The 19,572-nt window shown below is 44.5% G+C and overlaps 1 protein-coding gene across 2 annotated transcripts in view; it reads left to right on the top strand.

Annotated features, from left to right (window-relative positions):
- Nucleotides 1–19,572, top strand: part of LOC138246544 (lens fiber membrane intrinsic protein-like) — a 145,383-nt gene that overhangs the window by 92,424 nt on the left and 33,387 nt on the right. For both annotated transcript variants that reach the window (XM_069201210.1, XM_069201209.1), the window contains one exon: nucleotides 11,392–11,538. In XM_069201210.1, the coding sequence (XP_069057311.1) occupies nucleotides 11,392–11,538 (147 nt within the window). The remainder of the gene's footprint in view (nucleotides 1–11,391; nucleotides 11,539–19,572) is intronic.

Raw genomic sequence — 19,572 nt, forward strand, 5'->3', positions numbered from 1 at the left:
CGACGGGTGCAGTTGCACCCATCGAGCTTTTCACTGTCTGCATAGCAGACAGTGAAAAGCTGCACGGGCCCGTGTCAGGGGGCACCTGTACTGCCCATGCCAGTGGCCCCGCAATTCCCCGTACCGCCAGCCTTTTCCTGGCGGTTCAAACCGCCAGGAAAAGGCTGGCGGTAGGGGGACTCGTAATCCCCTGGGCAGGGCTGCCCTGGGGGATGGAAACCGCTGGGACCAACATGGTGGTAAACCGCCGGTCCCGGCGCCGCGGTCGTAATTCTAGGGATTTCACCGCCAGCCTGCTGGTGTTGAAATCTGCCACAACAACCCTGGCGGTCCAAGACCACCAGGGTTGTAATGAGGGCCTATATGTGGTATCTAAGGAGTAAGGCATCTGTCTAATTTCTACACAATTCATGGCAAAATGAGGAATGGTCTCCACATGTAGATGTCCTGCATAAACCCATGCTTGTATCTTAGGTATTAAGATTAAGAATTGGTTTAAATCTGTGTTACATAAACCATAAGGTAAAAATGGCAATGATAGATGTACATCTAAAATGAACTTGCAGATTAAAGGTAAATTGTGACGGCTTGCATATCCTTATAGATTGTCTAAAGTTTTGGACAGTACAAAGAGCAGTTTTTCATTTGTTTTTATTCACTTTATTGTTTCAGTTAATTAAAACCATCACAATTTTAGAATTATTGTAAAAGGGTGAGTAAATTACGCCAGAGCGTAGTAAAACATATTTACACTATCTGTCTTTATACAATAACATTTACTACCAAATTTCTGAAACATAATTAAAACATGACGAGTAGTGGATACAAGCAGATAAAAGGGTACCACTGATTAAGGAGACCAAGTTAATTGGGAAAAGTGCAGTTAGTGAAGTCCAAAAGCAAAACAGATAGAAGCATTTTTTTCATTCAACAAAAGACATTTAACATTGTAGTCGCAGAGTTATCAGACTAAGCTGACATAGGTACCAAAGAAATGCATATAAAATTAGTATCATTTAAAAACAACAAACCAGTTTAAGCCTGTCCCTTTGGCAGAGTGCAAATGCATAGAAATAGCAGCAGTTTAAAAATTTTAACTAGAGATATTAGCGTTATAAAGCACTAAAATTATCAGATTAATTGAAAATAGGGTTCCGCAGGCTAACGTCACACACACTTAACACTAAAATTTCAAATTCCGGCAAGCAGCCCGGAAGCAGAAAATCATGAAGTGGGGGTACAAAGCTTGGTGAATGGGGACCAACTTTCCTTAATGCATAGTAGGTGGAATTGCAAGCAGGCTTTCGCTAATTGACTAACAAATCAAGTGGCAGGCTGTCCTAGTCATTACCTGCTGGCAATCAGATAATATGTGCATGTGTTAAGGTCCTCTCAGCTCCCAGCAACTATCTGACTGTTTGTCCAATTATTCTTGGGTTGGCTGAGTTAAGGCATACCAAGACGGCTTGTCTGCAGGAACGCATCCCTAGCTGATTCCAGATGGAGCGTAGCCATTTTCGTTGAATTTGTAAAGTAGAACTGCAAAGGCAGAAGGTGTGCATCTGGTCTTCAGTTCCAGAGCCACATAATCAGCAGGTCTTTGCCCTTGCTGTCCTTTGCCAGGGGCTACTGTGCATATATGACTGCTGAATCCCTAAATGATAGGTAAGATACCCTCTCATGACCCTGCATTTTAGGACAATCCCAAGATATACCTGCCGTCTAAAGGTTTTATAACTATTTAATATGACCCAGGCATGCAAGCAATTTCTAATGCAGCTCTGTTGTCTAGTTAGGAGATTTTGCTCATTGTCTTTGTTGGAGGCTGGCTTGGCTTATAGGGGGTACCTAGTGGTACTTACACCTTGTGCCAGGTCCTGTTATCCCTTATTGGTAGATTAGTAGTGTTCTGGCAGCTTAGGCTGATAGAGGTAGCTATAGCAGAGCAGCTTAGGCTGAACTAGGAGACATGCAATCTCCTACTACACCACTTATGTCACTTGGCACTACATCATATGAAACACAATACTCAATAAAGGTACTTTATTTTAGTGACAATATGCCAAAAGTATCTCAGAGGATATACTCCCTTAGGAGGTAAGTAAAATACACAAAATATACACACAGACTAAAATCAGGTAAGTAATCAGTTAGAAAAGTAGTGCAAACACTGTCGAACACAATAGAATGCATTAGGACACAAGATACCCCACCCCAAGACCCTGAAAAGTAGGAGTAAAGTTATCCTACTACCCCAGAAAGACAGTAAAGTCGAGATAGGGGATTCTGCAAAGGCAACAACTGACTGCAAAAGAGTCACGCAAGTGTCCAGAGGGGCAGGAGCCCACTAAACCCAGGACTAAGGTGCAAAAGGGCTGCCTCTGGTTGGAAGAAGACAAAGATTCTGCAACAACGGAATGGGCCAGGAACTTCTCCTTTGGTGAGAAGATGCCCCACGGGGGGCTGCAGGATGCATAATTGTTTCCACGCAGAAAGACCACAAACAAGCCTTGCTAGCTGCATGGGTCGCGGTTGGAGGTAAAGGGTGCTGCCCGGGCCCAGGAAGGACCAGGAGGTCGCCACTTGGACGAGGAGACAGAGGGGGCGCTCAGCAATACAGAGAGCCCACGCAGAAGCAGGCAGCACTCGCAGAAGCACCTGAACAGGTGTAAAAAAAAGGTGAACACGACGGTCGCCTCAGCACAACCAAAGAGGGTCCCACGAAGGCAGTGGTCAACTCAGCGAGTTGAGCAATGCAGGCTGGAGTGCTGGGGACCTGGGCTGTGCTGTGCACAAAGGAATCCTTGCAAAAGTGCACAGAAGCCCTAGCAGCTGAAGATCACGTGGTGCACAGGATTACTGTCTGGTGTGGGGAGGCAAGGACTTACCTCCACCACCTTTGGGAAGAGGGACCACTGGACTGTGGGGGTCACTTGGATCCAGACCTGTTTTCCAGGGACCACGCTCGTCGAGATGAGAGGGGACCCAGAGGACCAGTGATGCAGAAGTTTGGTGCCTGCGTTAGCAGGGGGAAGATTCCGTCGACCCACAGGAGATTTCTTCTTGGCTTCCTTGGCAGAAGTCGAAGAGGGAAGTGCAGAAGAACTCTGGTGAGCTCTTGCATTCGTTATCTGATGAGAAACCCACAGGAGACACCCTAAATAGCCCACAGAGGAGGATTGGCTACAGAGAGAGGTAAGCACCTATCAGGAGGGGTCTCTGACGTCACCTGCCGGCACTGACCACTCAGAGGTCTCCGTTGTGCCCTCACACCTCTGCATTCAAGATGGCATAGGTCTGGGACACACTGGAGGAGCTCCTTTGTCCAGTTTCGTGCCAGAGCCGGGCTGGGGGGATCCCTGAACCGGTGTAGACTGGCTTATGCAAGGAGGTCACCATCTGTGCCCTTCAAAGCATTTCCATAGGCCGGGGGAGGCTACTCCTCCCCAGCCCTTCACACCTATTTCCAAAGGGAGAGGGAGTAACACCCTCTCTCAGAGGAAATTATTTGTTCTGCCTTCCGGGGAGTGGGCTGCCCAGGCCCCGGGGGGGCAGAAACCTGTCTGAGGGTTGGCAGCAGCGGTAGCTGCAGCGAAAACCCCAGAGCGCTAGTTTGGCAGTACCCGGGCTCTATGCTGGAGCCCCGGAGATACATGGAATTGTCCCCCCAATACCAGAATGGTATTGGGGGGACAATTCCATGATCCTAGACATGTTACATTGCCATGTTCAGAGTTACCATTGTGGCGCTACATATAGGTATTGACCTATATGTAGTTCACGCGATAATGGTGTCCCCGCAGTCACAAAGTCTGGGTAATTTGCCCTGGACAATGTGGGGGCACCTTGGCTAGTGTCATGGTGCCCTCACACTAAGTAACTTTGCACCTAACCTTCACCAAGTGAGGGTTAGACATATAGGTGACTTATAAGTTACTTAAGTGCAGTGTTAAATGGCTGTTAAATAACGTGGACGTTATTTCACTCAGGCTGCAGTGGCAGTCCTGGGTAAGAATTGTCTGAGCTCCCTATGGGTGGCAAAAGAAATGCTGCAGCCCATAGGGATCTCCTGGAACCCCAATACCCTGGGTACCTAGGTACCATATACTAGGGACTTATAAGGGTGTTCCAGTGTGCCAATTAGAATTGGTAACATTTGTCACTAGCCTGCAGTGACAAATTTAAAAGCAGAGAGAGCATAAACACTGAGGTTCTTGTTAGCAGAGCCTCAGTGATACAGTTAGGCACCACACAGGGAACACATACAGGGCACACTTTATGAGCACTGGGGTCCTGGCTAGCAAGATCCCAGTGACACAGGCAAAAACAAACATACATACAAGTAAAAATGGGGGTAACATGCCAGGCAAGATGGTACTTTCCTACAGTCTTGCAGCAGCATGCCACTGGTTGGCCTTTCCAAACAGAGCTATTGTTTCTTCCTGGTAGACCCTTGCTGATGGGCGTGGCTTTGTCATAATGTCATCCCCTATATGGAAATTTAGTGTGTGTGTGCCGCTGCAAGTTTGCGCTTTTGACAGAAGAGAATGAATGCTGCTTGCCTTGCCAGGGACTGTTTTACTAGCCCAAACTCTAGCCTGATCTGGGCTGGTGATGAGTATCCTAGGAGCTGGAAAATGTCTCAACATATGTGTGTAACAGTTGTGTCCAGGGTTGTTGCTTCTCACCCACAGAGGGCCTCAGAACCATATGCAAGTGTTGGTGCAACTTGAGCTCTGGCGACTTCCAAAACAGGGCTAAACGAGTGCCCTTTCAAGTGCTTCAAAATAGCAGAAAGACCAGCAACAAGAGCAATCCCCTTTCTTTTGACTTATTCCTTATGGGTTTTGAAAGATCCTCTGTTGTCAAATAGGAGGCCAAGATATTTATAGACCTTTGTCTCCTTGAGGTTGTTCCCAACAAGATACCAATTGGCTGCCCCTTTATGACTGTGTCCAGCCAGGATCATGATCTTAGTGTTTTGCTATTGTTTTTCAGGCCGTTGGCCAGAGAGTATTCCTGGGTTACTATCAGAAGGTGCTGCATGCCAACCCTGGTATGGCTAAGTGGCAACAAGTCATCAGCGTAAAGAAGATTTGACAGATGTACTGACCCTAGTTTTGGAAGGTGCGATTTGACCCAAGACAGGCCCTGGGGGAGGTTTGCTAGAAATAGGTTAAAGTGTCAATGCTTTGTTTGAAATGCAGTATTTGAGAAGGGAAGGCCAGCTGTGGTGCTTTTAATAGATATGAGACATCTAGATGTGACGTGCTTTAGGAAGATTCTTGCTTGCTGTTAGGCAGTTGTTATCTGTTTTTTAGTATGGATTTTTAAGGTATTAATGGGGAGTTAAGTTATACATATATATATGCATAAGGGTAATTATTAGTAATATTGCTTTAATGTTGTTTAGAGATTAAGGTGCACATAAACTTTTTTGTGACTGATTGGCTGGCATTTTGTGTAAAAAAAAGTGGGTTTTGGCACTCGTTAAGTCATCATACATTCACGGTCACTCATCTTTACACCCACACATCCATTAATCTATCCACTGAGTCACTGCTGCCTTCACGCTCTGACACAACCACAATTAAATACACACACAAATGCAACAACATATGCAAGGCAAATTAAAAGAATATAAGTAGAAAAAAGAAAACCTGCTGCCGTCCAAACATGAAGAGCACATGTTGCAAATTACAAAACTCAACATAGTCCTGGGTGTCCTTCTTCTAAAGGTATTGTAAATTGTATATTCTATTTTCAAAATTCAAGCATGCCCACCACATTTAGAACCAACGTGTTAGTCATCTTGGAATAGTAAAACAATGATAGGCTATGGACAACAGCATTCCATAATGGTCTCCTGGTTTAGAGGAAGCACCCACGTGGGATACCACACACTGTGTGAATTGATTGGCAAGCAAGCGACCCGTTAGCACCGCCTGTAAACATATAGTATCATTAAATTAAAAAGAGAAGGAGGAAATAAATCAAAAGGAAACTATAAAAGAAGAAAATTAAAACCTAAAGGACTGGCCAGTCAGCCATGACACTGAAGGGCACTCATTTCCAGGTAGATGTACATGTGATTAGAAAATGCGGTGATTCGCAGGACAGGAGAGCCAATGACTGATGTAGACTGAACCATTACCCCATGCAATTCTCTGTCCTGGCTGGACGTAGGGCAAAAATGACACTTAGGCAGACAAATGGCAAACAGACCTGACCCAATGGCCCTCTGTGTATATATGCAGATATATATTTATAAATATGTATGTATGTATCATTTATTACTTTTTTAATTAGAGGATCCTGGCAGACAGCAGGAAGAGATTTTATCAAGAATTATTACAGAACATATCTTCTACCCCTAGAGTTTGTCAGAGGAAGTAGCCAACACCAAACTCTATCCCCAAGAAGGTCATCTGTGACATTTCATCTCACGAAAAACCTATCTGTAGGCATACTATTGCTTTTAACATGTGCGTTTCACAATTAATATGTCATGTGTCAGGCCTAATGCTTTATCTTGACTTTTCATAATAAACAGATCAAACTTGTTGCAACAGAAACGTTTTCTAAGTGAACCAATTAAGCCCTGTATCTGTTATCATTGGCTTATCACATAACCAAGCGAGGCCTCCTATACTGAGCATAAGCTTCCCCACAAGGCAGCCATCAGGCAAACAGTCATACAATTATATAGCACACACAATTACTGTGGCAAATAAAAATAATGTCTCTCCTAAGAGGGCATAAAAAGGATTCTGACAGTACAAATCTTCTATGCCCTAGTTCGCTATAGTGATAACCAGTACCAAAACCTTACCTAATATGGTAATCTCTGATATCCCATGTAACCCTTAAATGCCTATTGCGTTTAACATATGCTTTTCACAATCAATATTTCAGTCTTACTGTCTTTATTGTAACTGTTCATCATAAACAATTAGGCCTACGACCTTTTTCTTTGCCTTGCCACTTTAACCAACTCAGACTAACTGTGCTGGTCACGAGTCTTCCCACTAGGCAACCATCAGGCATACTGTAATAACATTACAAATATGTCCAACATACAGTTGTCAAAACAATATAAAGACTCTTCCTAATAGAGTGTAATGTATTTCCATAGTACAAATTGTCTCTTCCCAGGGTTTGTTCAAGTGGGTCACCAACACCAAGGGCCAGATGTATCAAACATTTTTGCGATCGCTAAAATGTGTTTTGGTATGTAACAAGTCTAATTTGTGATTCAGTAACTTCTTACCGAATCGCAAATTGGATTTGCGACTACATACCGATTCGGTATTAGGAAAGGGCGTGTCAAGGGTGTCCCTTCCTAATACCGAATTGCAGAGGTATGGATGATTGTTTTGTGACCATGAATGCAGTCGCACAACAATCGGGAAGGGGTCCCTGTGGCACCCCTTCCCCTTTGTGAATGCATGGGACCACTGCCTACTCTTAAAAAATGAAAAGAAAACTTTTCATTTTTCATTTTTAAACACATTCCATTTTCCTTTAAGGAAAACGGGCTGCATTTAAAAAAAAAAAAAGATTGCTGTATTCAAAAGCAAACACAGACATGGTGGTTTGCTGAGCCCAGCAGGCCACCATCCCTGTGATTGTAGCTATTCACAGTGGCTCGCAAATTGCGAGCTACCTCATGAATATAGATGAGGTAGGTCCATTTGCAAGCCCTTGGGAATCGCAGTATGAAACTCCTGAAGTTTCATATATTCCAATAGCAATTACTTTATTGCGATTAGCAAAAAATTGCAATTAGGTAATCACTATTGGATAATATGATACATCTGGCCCCAAAACCCTTGCCTACAACAGTAATCTGTGAAATTCCAATACCTGCTTAAAGGCTTTAGCACAGTGTAATTGAAATCCATCCTTAAAAGTCTATTGTCTTTAACACATGCTTTTCACAATAGGTAGGTTAGGCTTTCTGGCTTTGTCACAATGTTTCATAATAAACAGATCAAACCTGTTAAATCTTGCATGACTCTTCCCAATGAACCAATGAAAACTTTACCCTTTGAAAGTGGCTTTCACTTTAACCAACACCAGCCTACTCAATTGCACATAAACTGGCATGGATACAGTTATAAAATTACAGATATGTAGATGAATACAGCTTGGAAAACAATAAACAACTTATCTTAATAGTGCTTAACATGAATCATCACAGTGAAAGCCCCAAGGGTTTGTCTGAGAGGGGTGGCCAACACCAAAACCCTTACCCACTACGAGATTACATGTACAATAATACCTGTTCATAGCCTATATATTTAACACTATGTGTATTCAACCGATTGTTAAAGGCTTACTGGTTTTAACATATACTTTATACATTTAATAAGCTACACCAACTAACTTTGTCATAATAACCAGACCAGATGGCCTCTGTGGCATCGGACAGTGCGCCAATCAGGCCTATCGGTTGTCACCATAACAAAATCAGGCGAACAGTTTTGAGTGTAAGCTTTCCCCTAAAATAACCATTAGACACACAGTCATAAAATTAGAAAACTATACAAAATTATAGATGGCTAAGCAAATTACCTTCTTTCCTAAAATAGCCTAACAAGGATTCTCGCAGAGCAATCCTTCTGTATCCTTGGGTTGTCACACCAAAGCCATTTCCTAATATGGTAATTTGTGAGATTCCCTGTAACAAAATACATAATTGTAGGCTTTAATATAATGTAGAGATCCACACAACAGTGGTAAAATATGTAGAGTTTATTGTCCGACAGCACAGTACACAGCTTCCTCCTCAGCTCTCCATCGTCACAATACCCCAACTCCCACAGAATTTCCCACACATTCCACACTCCACATTCCTTACACATTCCAAAGTATTCAGTGTCAGCACATAACATATAAACCAATATCAATACATACTTTCATCAAATGCTTATCAACCTCTTTTTTTGCTGATCACATATGGTCCCAGCTAGACCTAAAAATCCATGTAGGTGTTTGTGTAGCCCTGGACTCACTCTCAAAGACAAAATTGCACACTGAAGCCTAAAGTTAATGACTGCCCTACTCTCATTTATGCTGCTGCCAGAAAAATGCAAATAATTGATTTGTCTAAGTCACTTTAATAGCATTACTACATCATGTGTGTGCCCCTGAACGTTCAAGATCAGACATAATGTTGCTGGTTCAGGCAGCTGGATAAATAAACAAAATAATCACAGCGGTGTGGAGGGTAAGCTCTTTTTTTGTGAAAGCACACTTCTGTCCAGTCAAAACATACTGCAGGCTACCAACATGTGGGCAGAGCCAAAGCCTCCCTCCTGGTATGTTTCTTAAAGTTAATCGCATAGGGCCTGATTATGAGTTTGGTGGACGGTTTAATCTCTCTGCCGAACTACCAACAGGGAGGTTGCCGCCATAGTGGCTACCTCCCTACTGGGCCCATTACAAGTTTCCCAGTAGGTCGGCGGGTGGAAACCAGAGTTTCCCCCAACCGGCCTAGCGGGAAACACCCTACAGCATTGTCGCCAGCTCGTAATCGAGCCAGCGGCAAAGCTGTAGGATGTAGGGAGCAGCAGTACCCTTGCAATGTTCACTGTCTGCAAAGCATACAGTGAACATTGCGAGGGTGCCGGCCAGACGGGCCCCTGCACTGTCCATGCAGTGCACCTGTCCTCCGCCAGCCTTTTCATGGCAGTGTTACCGCTATAAAACTGCTGGCAGAGAACAAAGTCATAATCCCCAGGGCAACACTGCTTGCAGACCTGCCCTGACGGATTAGGACCACCACGACCGACACACCGCCGGGACAACTAATCCTGGCGGTGCTGGCAGTCCGACCGCAGCACGACCACTGCGTTCATAATGTGACGCTCGGTCCTCCACCGCAAGTCTGGTGGTTAGTAGACCGCCAGACACATAATGAGGCCCATAATGTCTGGTCACAACTGTGCTATGAAGCCAGATATAAAAAGTACTGGGGGCCATATTACATATATAGGATTCACTGCCTGGTCTGCACCATGGCACACATTTAACTGTGTCAGTACACACTTTTATGGTTAATAAATTGTCCCCATGGCAGCCATAAACTTGTGCCTGCTCTGTGGGTAGGACATTAGCATAGACAAACCAGTTGTTAGGAGCAGCTGGTTCATGGTTCACTTTGCAGATGGCAATGTGGTCTGCATTTCAAAGTGGGTCAGAGATTTCCTAGTAGGAAGTGACAGCAGTCACCTGCATGAGAATGAAAGGGGAGACCACCTTTCCCCCCTTTCAAGTTTCACCCTCTGGGGAGTATGGATCTTGTGCCACCACTCTGTATCACCAAGTCAGTATGCCCACTGACAGGGCCTTTGACTTTGCACCAGTGTTCATGAAACTGTGCATGTGCCGTTCCCTTGAAATCGCGCCAGTAGACATGTAGCACTGGTGGAATATATATTATAGAGAGGGTTGTGCAAGCATCTGCAGTCCTTTCTGCAATTCCAAGTTCTCAGGCACAGAAAATAGGTGCACACGCCCATTGAAGCCCCGGGGCACTCAATGAAATAGGCGTTACTGGTTACAAAATGGATGTGTCACACAGGAGTGCTTATCTACAGAGCCACCTGGAAAATGTAACCAGAATGTTGAAAAACATTTAACAGGTCTAGAAGGTCTGATATCTGACCAACTTTTGCCGCCGTAACAACCTTAATAAGGGTCTATTAAGAAATGCCCTCCTTTATATGCTATGTGGTTTACTTGGAATGTATTTCATTTGAGTGTTGCATCTGGAATACTATCATATGAAGAGTACAGAGACAGGTGGTTGGGACGGAACTGGGTGTGATTATTTGTTGGTGGTCGCTCTACAATACTTGAATTAAACTTACCTTTACCGTCATCTTTTGGAGTTTGGTCATCTCTTTGCTTCTTATTCGCAAGGAGGATGGGATCTCCTATCAACCGACCACCACCTAACGCCTGCTGTTTCTGTCACGTGGTTTGCTCTGTGTGGATTTGCGGGTTTACTTGGAATGTACTTCGTTTGAGTGTAGAATGTGAAATAATCTGAAAATTCCAGAGAGAGGTGGTTGGGAAGTAGCTGAGAGCGGTGATGTGTTGGTGGTCGCTCTACGATACTTTAAACTTACCTTTACCTTCATCTTCTACAGTTTCATCATCTCTTCCCTTCACCTACATGTATACCTGACCCTGCATTTATGTTTGTATATATTGGTACTTGTATAGTGCAAACCTTTTAGGAGAGCAGTAGAAAGCTGGTGCAGAGACAGCTGTAGACCTGCTGTGAGAAACTGGCACACTTAGTGAACTGTGCAATTGCAACTGTATCCTGACTCTTAAACCCATTGTCTGTAACAGTTGAACATTCTCTCTCTTTTCCAGTGTATAATGATGCCACCAGAGCCTTTATGATTCTCACTATGTCAGCCAGCTTCATCTCCATCTGTTCATCCTGTGCCTCCTTTGCTAGCCATGACGCGGCCAAACGCTTTGGATCTATTGGGGCGGTGGTCTCCAGCATTTCTGCAGGTAAATGCTATGCTCATCCTGAAAGGTGGAGACTAAAGTGACCTGTGGTTCCAACGCCTAGATTTCATTACACTTCATAGACCCTAAATATGTGTCTGCCAAGTTGGTGAGTCCAGTGTTTATGGTATCTTGCTCAAGAGTGAATGTGGTGACTCATTTGTAAACTGTGTGGCTATGAGACTTTGGATATGTTAGTTTGTAGGCTCTGGGTCCATGTGACTGTATGACTGTGGGGGGTGATTGCAGAATGCATACCTGCATATTTGTGAGTTGTGTGTAGGATGTGTAACTGTGTGACTGCATAATTGTAGGTAAGTCAGTTGCAGATTTGCCCCTAGATGATGTTGCGTGAGTCTGTTGATGGCTGCATGACAACGTTACAGCATCACTCTGGGTAAGTTAGTTGTAGATTGTCTTACAATGTGATTGCATGACTGCGGGTGAGTCGGTTGTATTCTGTGGGTGAATCGGTTGTAGATTGTGCGGCTTCATGACCTTAGTGGAGGTTATTGTAGACTGTGTCACAGTTTATATACTGTGACAGGATTTGGTTGCAGACTGTGTGACTGTCAACATGTGACTGCATCTCTCTGTGGTTGAGGCAGTTATGGACAGTGTGTGACTATGGTGAGTCTGTTTTAGATTGTGTGACTGTGTGACTGTGTGACTCTGGGTGAGTCTGTAACAAACCACGTGGCTGTTTGTCTCTGTGGTAGTCTTTTTTAGATTGCTTAAGCTTGGATTAGCCGTTACAGTCTTTGTGAATGTGTGATTTAACAACTATCTGTGCACCTGTTGTGCAAGGTATGACTGAGTTATTGTGGGTGGGGCAGTTGTAGAGTGTGTGATTGTGGGTGAGACAGTTGAAGACTGTTGCTTTTGGTGAGACAGAGTGACTATGAATATAGATGAGTCAGTTGTGCACTGTTGTTGAGTGAGCTGTAGACTGTGGCTGTGTGACTGTAGTAGGGTTGACTATAGACTGTGCCACAGGTTGCAGCCTGTGTGACAGGGGTTGGTTGTAGTCTCTGTGACTGTGTGACTCTGAGACTGCATGTCTGTGGCAGAGTTAGTGAACCTGTTTTGGGCTGAGTGACTACAGACTGAGTGATTACAGACTTTTTGACTCTGTGGGAGTCCATTTTAGACACCAACGAATGTGTCTTAGTTGGTTACAGTTTGCGTGACTTAACTATCTGCGTGTCGGTTGTGGAAGATAGGACTGTGATGACTGTGTTACTGTCGTTGTGGTTGTGGGTGATTCATTTGAAGTCTGTGTTGCTCTGAGTCTGAGATAGACTATAAAAATGAATGCCTGTGGTGAGTCAGATACACACAGAGTGACTGGGAATGTGGGTGAGTGAATGTAGACTTGGTGTCTGCATGCCAGTGGTTAAGTTCTAGAATTGCTGACTGGGTGAGTGGATTCAAAACCTGTTCCTGTACTATGAGACTGGATGAGTCATAAACTATATGGTTGTGGATGAATAATTAACAGATTATGGGACCAATTCACAAACTGCATTTTGTAGTACATTAGTACTACAACAAACGTACTACTAACGTACTACAATATACTATTCACTAACCTACATTAGAAGGTAAAGACCTCTGCGTCTCCTATTGTATATTTGTAGAGATCTCTGCCCCAGCTGCACAGATCATGGCACAAGTAGGTATATGTTTTAGTATTAAAAATGGGAGAGAAAGGGGAACACGCTGGATGTTAGCGGAAATCGAAAGGAAGGGTGTTTGGGAGGCATAAAGAGGAGTTAAAGAAAGTTTAAGGAGGGGTTCAGTAAGGAGCATGCTCTCACCCACAAAAGATAACACCCGTTACTACCCACAAACTGCACTTCTGTACTTACTACAGCCAAGAAGGACACAAAAAGCAGTAAACCAGCACCACACATGGCCAACTGTAATACCCTGCTATATAAAAATAAGGCAGGCATGGGCTTACTTTTTAAACAAAAAAAAAACATAGATACTAATGTTAAATTAAATTAACTTATTTTAACTTCATAAAACGTTTGAAAAATAGAAATAAATGTAATTTGTAATGTTAAAAAGTATAAAGCAACCATAATTATTAGTTAATTATAAAATATGTTAATAACCTTCTTTAAATTAAAAAATGAATGTAGAGAATGGAGCTTGGAGACACACAAGGTGGCTGTTCCCTGGTACAGCTCCATCTCAGCGCTGGTACTTCTCAGCCCACCTTGACTGCATGGGACAGGCCCGACTCCATGCTTGGCGACAGAGATGGTGGAGACCCCTTAGCCGATGAAGCTCCTCGTCTCCCCAGATTAGAAAAACTCTATGATGCACTGAGCCTGTGCAGCCCGGTCCACATAACATCTTGGATGCCCGTCTACCTTTCAGGGCTTTCTCTCTGCAGCCTTGGGGAATAGAATGCTTATGGATGCCACTACCTGCAATACAGTCCCTATCGCAGCTGGAATTTTGGAAACCATTCTGCCTGCAATTCTTCTCTGCGGCCTGCTAGAGTTGTGTGCCTAGATCTCCCAGCATGAAAGACATGAGTTGCCCCACTCTCACTGCAGGAGCTCGGAATCTGGCAGGTGCGACGGCTGCTCCAGACACTTGAAGGCCCAGGTTGTCTTCTACTTGTTCCCAGGCCATTCTACAACTGGGAGGATGAATACCTATGACCATCCTTCCTCCGGCATGTGCCTGTCCTGTTCTGGATTGTATTCTCTGCAAAGCACTGGCAAGCATAACACTCTGCATAAAAGACAGCATCTGGTATAAGACTCAACTTTATTAATTCCTCAGCTCTTATACATGGCTTACTGATGTGGAGGTATTCTCCACACGTCCTATTCTCTCTGCTTCCCTAAATGTTGTGAGAGGGAAAACCTGTGCTTCCTGTCTCCTCCCAGGAAGTTCCTGGCATCTCACGTCTGTCCAGGCCAGCTAGACAGCTGACCTATTTATATAACAGTGATCCCCCCACCCACTTACAAAGAAATTCAGTCAGCCTCTTCAGTGCTTCGTTTGGGCTCTCTAGTTGGTTTCCTCGCTCTGCAAATGTTGAGAGTGGTTCTGCAGATGTTGAGAATGATGTCTGTTGTTGGGTGTGTTCATTGGTGAGGTGAGCATCCTTTGTGCTCCTTGATTGGTTTCTTCAATCGGTGGATATTGAGAGTGGTTTCTGGTGCAAATTGTGTTTGTTGGTGAGGTGAGTGTTTTTCCCTTTCAACGGCTTGATGAAAGCAGGGGTCTTCTATTGTACCTGTTTACTTGTTTGCCTCAATCACACAATCACCTGTGGCAATGTTGAAGTCTTTGGCCATCTGGGCATCTGCATGTTCTTTTCTTATACCCCTTCCCTTGAGAATGACATGCCACAGCTAACAGGTTTCTGCCTTTCTTACGGAGGGATGAGACAACATTTACCCAACATTTCTGGGTAATTTCCCATACGTTTGTTCTTATTCCGCATGTTCCTTGAGTCAGCCAGGCCGCCCCCATCACAGGTGAAGGTGTAAAGTTTGTGTCTTGATGTGAATATAACTGACCTGACAGGTTGCGTTGCAGGGTAGGTGATTGTTCTGAGTCATCGGCATGTGATGAATTGCTCTGAACAGGTAGAAAGTTCTCTGAATCCACTGTGCATTTGAGTGATTGACAGCATGGGTGTTTTCTTGATCTTGATGTGACACATGATTCCTTTGACCTGAGTGATTGTGCTGACACGCTTTCTGAGTCAGACATGTCTTCTGGTGGTTTCCTTTGAGGAAATTGTTATATGTGTGGTCTGACTGGTGAGTCTTTTGAGCTGATGGACTGTGATGAACTTCTCATTGAGACGGAAATCTTTTTGATATGTTCCTGTGGGTTCACCTCTTGAAGTGTCTCATGTGCTCTTGCACCAGGGGAGTCATTTGGTAGCTGAGTGTTTCGCCTCTTTGTTTGTGCATTTTGTCTCTGCTCCTCTCATGTGATGTTAACTGTCGCCTCTCAGTTTTCTCATTAATGTGGGTGTCTCAAGTGTGTTTCTATACTGGTTTCTGGAGTCTGTGTGAATTGCCCAATCTTCTGTAGTTTGTTTCTTCTTCTCGCTTGTTGGGCACACTGTCGTCTATCCCATTTGTGCAATCTGTCCGACTGTTTATGCTTCTTTGGAACAATCTAGGAAGTTTGATGAATCCCTCTTTGAAGTTGTTTCAATTTGGCTGTCTCGATCCTGGATTGTCCAGGTCTTTCGTTTGCCATCCTCCTCTGCCGAGTGTGTTGTTGAATCTGAGTATTTTGTGCCACGTCGGCTATTGTGATATCTTGTCTCTGGTCTGTCTTTGCCCTCGCTCTTTCCCTCTCTTTCTGTTTCTTGGGCTTTATTCACAGACATCAGAAACATATAATTTCTCTTGCCCTCCCTTCTTGCATTGAGGTGTAATTATCTTGCTTTGGCCTTCCTGATGATTTGCTTTAGTGAGCGCTGCTTTTGGAGGATCTTGTGCTTTGTGTCTGGTGTGGAACATCCCTCAATTACTCTGAGTCGAATTGCATCTTCATTTGTAAATGTTTTGAAATCACAGTATTGTACCAGACTTTGTAACCTTGTAATGACATTTGTTAAGCTTTCACTTGGTTCCTGGCATGTTGAGTTGAATAGGAGGCATTCTTGATCCACATATTTCCACTGATTCCATTTAGGACGCAAACTCTGGGTGCCGGTCTGTGTCATTAGGGGTGGCACTTCAATACAGGGATTCGTTTTTGTCTATTCCTTTTCCCACCGGCATGATTGTGGAATGTGCTAGTATGATGATGCCAGAAGACAGCTCACTGTGGTGTTTGTCAAGTGTACACTTTGTTATGTATTGTTTGTCAGCCCTCTTAGGTAGGGATCTTGTGTGCTATGTGTCTTTTTTGTGTTTCAGCGGTGTGTCAATTCTTAGCACATCTCGCTTTGTTGCTTATCCCACTGGTGTTGCTTTTCTTTCGATTCTGGGAGAGCTCACCAAAAGGTGAGTGCTGTATTCTTTCTGGCAGCTTCACACTTTCCTTGTAGAGCTGTTCTGACTTTGCTGCCCTCCAGCTACGTGTATTCCCTGTAGAAGCCAACCTCGCTTGGTGTTTGGCCTTAGTATTGCTATTTCAGTAGGCTTCAATGAGTTATCCTGAATTGCCTGATTCTAATATGGCCTACTAATGTGGAGATACTCTCCACACTCCCTCTTCTCTCTGCTTCCCTCAATGTAGTGAGAGGGAAAACCAGTGCTTCCTGTCTCCTCCCCAGGAAGTTCCTGGCATCTCACTTCTGTCCGGGGCTGCTAGACTGCTGACCTATATAACATTGTCCTTTCCTAGAGGACATGAAAGAGCCCTGGCCACCAGGTCCTCATATTCATAGAGCATCACCAGCTCTAATTTTTATCAGCCAGCCATACCTTCTATGTAGCTGCTGCGCAGCGTTTGAACTGACAATTTGTGTGGCCTACAGTGGCCCGGGTGAAGGATAGAAATGACTGTCTCTCTGTAGGCCTCTCCAGTGCTGTTATGACTCGCGTTACAGGGAAGTGCTACACATGAATCGCCCATTGCAGAGATATCAGATTTGTGCTGACCCAGGATTACTGTTTATATACTTTTGCTACCCGCTGCACTGTGAATGCAGGAGTCGGGCAGTCTTCCTTCACCCACCCTCATTTGGGCTCATCTCCTGTGTTGGATGCATGGCTGTTTGTTGGGTGAAGTGACTATCTGGGTCTACTGTTGCCTGACTTGTTACCTGTGTGCATCTTTTTCAACACCTTCAGAATTCGTTTGGTATATTAGGGCGGGGACTGGCAGGAATACTCTAGGACCGCCTCACAAAGGATGCCTATCATGGTGTTGCATAAACCTGCGATCCAGCAACTTTGTGGATAGCTCCAAATCCACTCAGAAACAAACCCTGCTACGGATGCTGTCTTGAAGCAGATTACACTATTGATAGCAAGATCTGAGATCTCATGGCAGAGGTCTAGATACTTTCCAGACTTGATTGGATAAAGTGGACCAGAGGGTGGGTTGAGTCGAGTCCCAATGTGAGGTCTTGCTGGATTGGGGCAACGACATTGAATTCTTTTGGCACAAGATCACCGACCTGGAAGATAGGGCATGTCGCTTTAACTTCTGGATTTTTTTGTAGCCCAGAGGAAGTTGAGAAAGGAGATATATTATTATTGCTGCATGATAAACTGCCTGAGCTACTTGACCTCAATCAGCCTCTGGAGTTCCAGAGGGCACAACATGTCCATGCACACATTGCTACCACCTTACACTCTTCTCATCCAATAATAACACATGCATTTCATCAACAACATGCTCAGTCCCTCCTGAAGCCAACATGACACTCAAAAGAACCCCTGCTGTTTGTGGGGCAGCTGAGATCTTTCTCAGCCGACTATTCCTCTCCCACCAATATCAGGCACAAGAAATTTCTGGTACTGTTTCCTCGACTTTGGCGCTAGGACCTCAAGTATGGTCTCCTGAATCTTGTGCATAGGACCGTAAGCGTGGAAGGAAAGACCAAAGACATTTTCGACCCTGACAAAGTAGGATAATTTCTGGAATCCCTTGACGACTCTAATATAGACACTGCTTCCTGATTTGGTGCACCACTTCCCTTCATGATGATGTCCACTGCAGCACCCTAGAAACCACTGAGACATCATCCAAAGTCTCAGCAACTGAGGGGTCTGTCCCGCTGAGGATCTGTAAGAACTGGACTTAACCAGGTTATAGAGCCACTCACCATTAAAATTCAACCCTTAAGCTAGAATTGGAGAATAAACAGAGAATGGGAGAGGGTGATTTACTACAGGGACGCTAATTGGAACCATATCATATATAACTTGTTTGTATGAATATGTGTAAATATGTTATACTTTAACAGTATCATGCCCCCGGTTGTACTACTCACCTACTCATTGCTTTGATTGGTTTTAGTAGTGTTCATTCTGTTCTGCATGGCAGTTGTTCTGCTTGTTCATGGCGTTGATGCATATACATGGGAGTGGGACTTATATACCTTTCATTCCTAGATACATTTTATATGTGTTGAATGTCCTGTAACAAGCCTCTGTTGTCTTTCCTCAAATAGTTAATACTAGACCCTGCCCTCCCTCATGCTTTTGTCCCTTGGACACACTATGTAAGGAAATGCCTCCTTGGCATGGTTACCCCCTGACTTTTTGCCTTTGCTGATGCTATGTTTTGAATTGAAAGTGTGCTGAGGCCTGCTAACCAGGCCCCAGCACCAGTGTTCTTTCCCTAAACCTGTACTTTTGTATACACAATTGGCACACCCTGGCACCCAGGTAAGTCCCTTGTAACTGGTACCCCTGGTACCAAGGGCCCTGATGCCAGGGAAGGTCTCTAAGGGCTGCAGCATGTCTTATGCCACCCTAGAGACCCCTCACTCAGCACAGACACACTGCTTACCAGCTTGTGTGTGCTAGTGAGAACAAAATGAGTAAGTCGACATGGCACTCCCCTAAGGGTGCCATGCCAGCCTCTCACTGCCTATGCAGTATAGGTAAGACACCCATCTAGCAGGCCTTCCAGCCCTAAGGCAGGGTGCACTATACCATAGGTGAGGGCACCAGTGCATGAGCACTGTGCCCCTACAGTGTCTAAACAAAACCTTAGACGTTGTAAGTGCAGGGTAGCCATAAGAGTATATGGTCTGGGAGTCTGTCAAACACGAACTCCACAGCACCATAATGGCTACACTGAAAACTGGGAAGTTTGGTATCAAACTTCTCAGCACAATAAATGCACACTGATGCCAGTGTACATTTTATTGTAAAATACTCCCCAGAGGGCACCTTAGAGGTGCCCCCTGAAACTTAACCAACTATCTGTGTAGGCTGACTGGTTCCAGCAGCCTGCCACACTAGAGACATGTTGCTGGCCCCATGGGGAGAGTGCCTTTGTCACTCTGAGGCCAGTAACAAAGCCTGCACTGGGTGGAGATGCTAACACCTCCCCCAGGCAGGAGCTGTAACACCTGGC

The sequence above is a fragment of the Pleurodeles waltl genome, chromosome 7 (genome assembly GCF_031143425.1).
Source record: "Pleurodeles waltl isolate 20211129_DDA chromosome 7, aPleWal1.hap1.20221129, whole genome shotgun sequence".
Lineage (NCBI taxonomy): Eukaryota > Metazoa > Chordata > Amphibia > Caudata > Salamandridae > Pleurodeles > Pleurodeles waltl.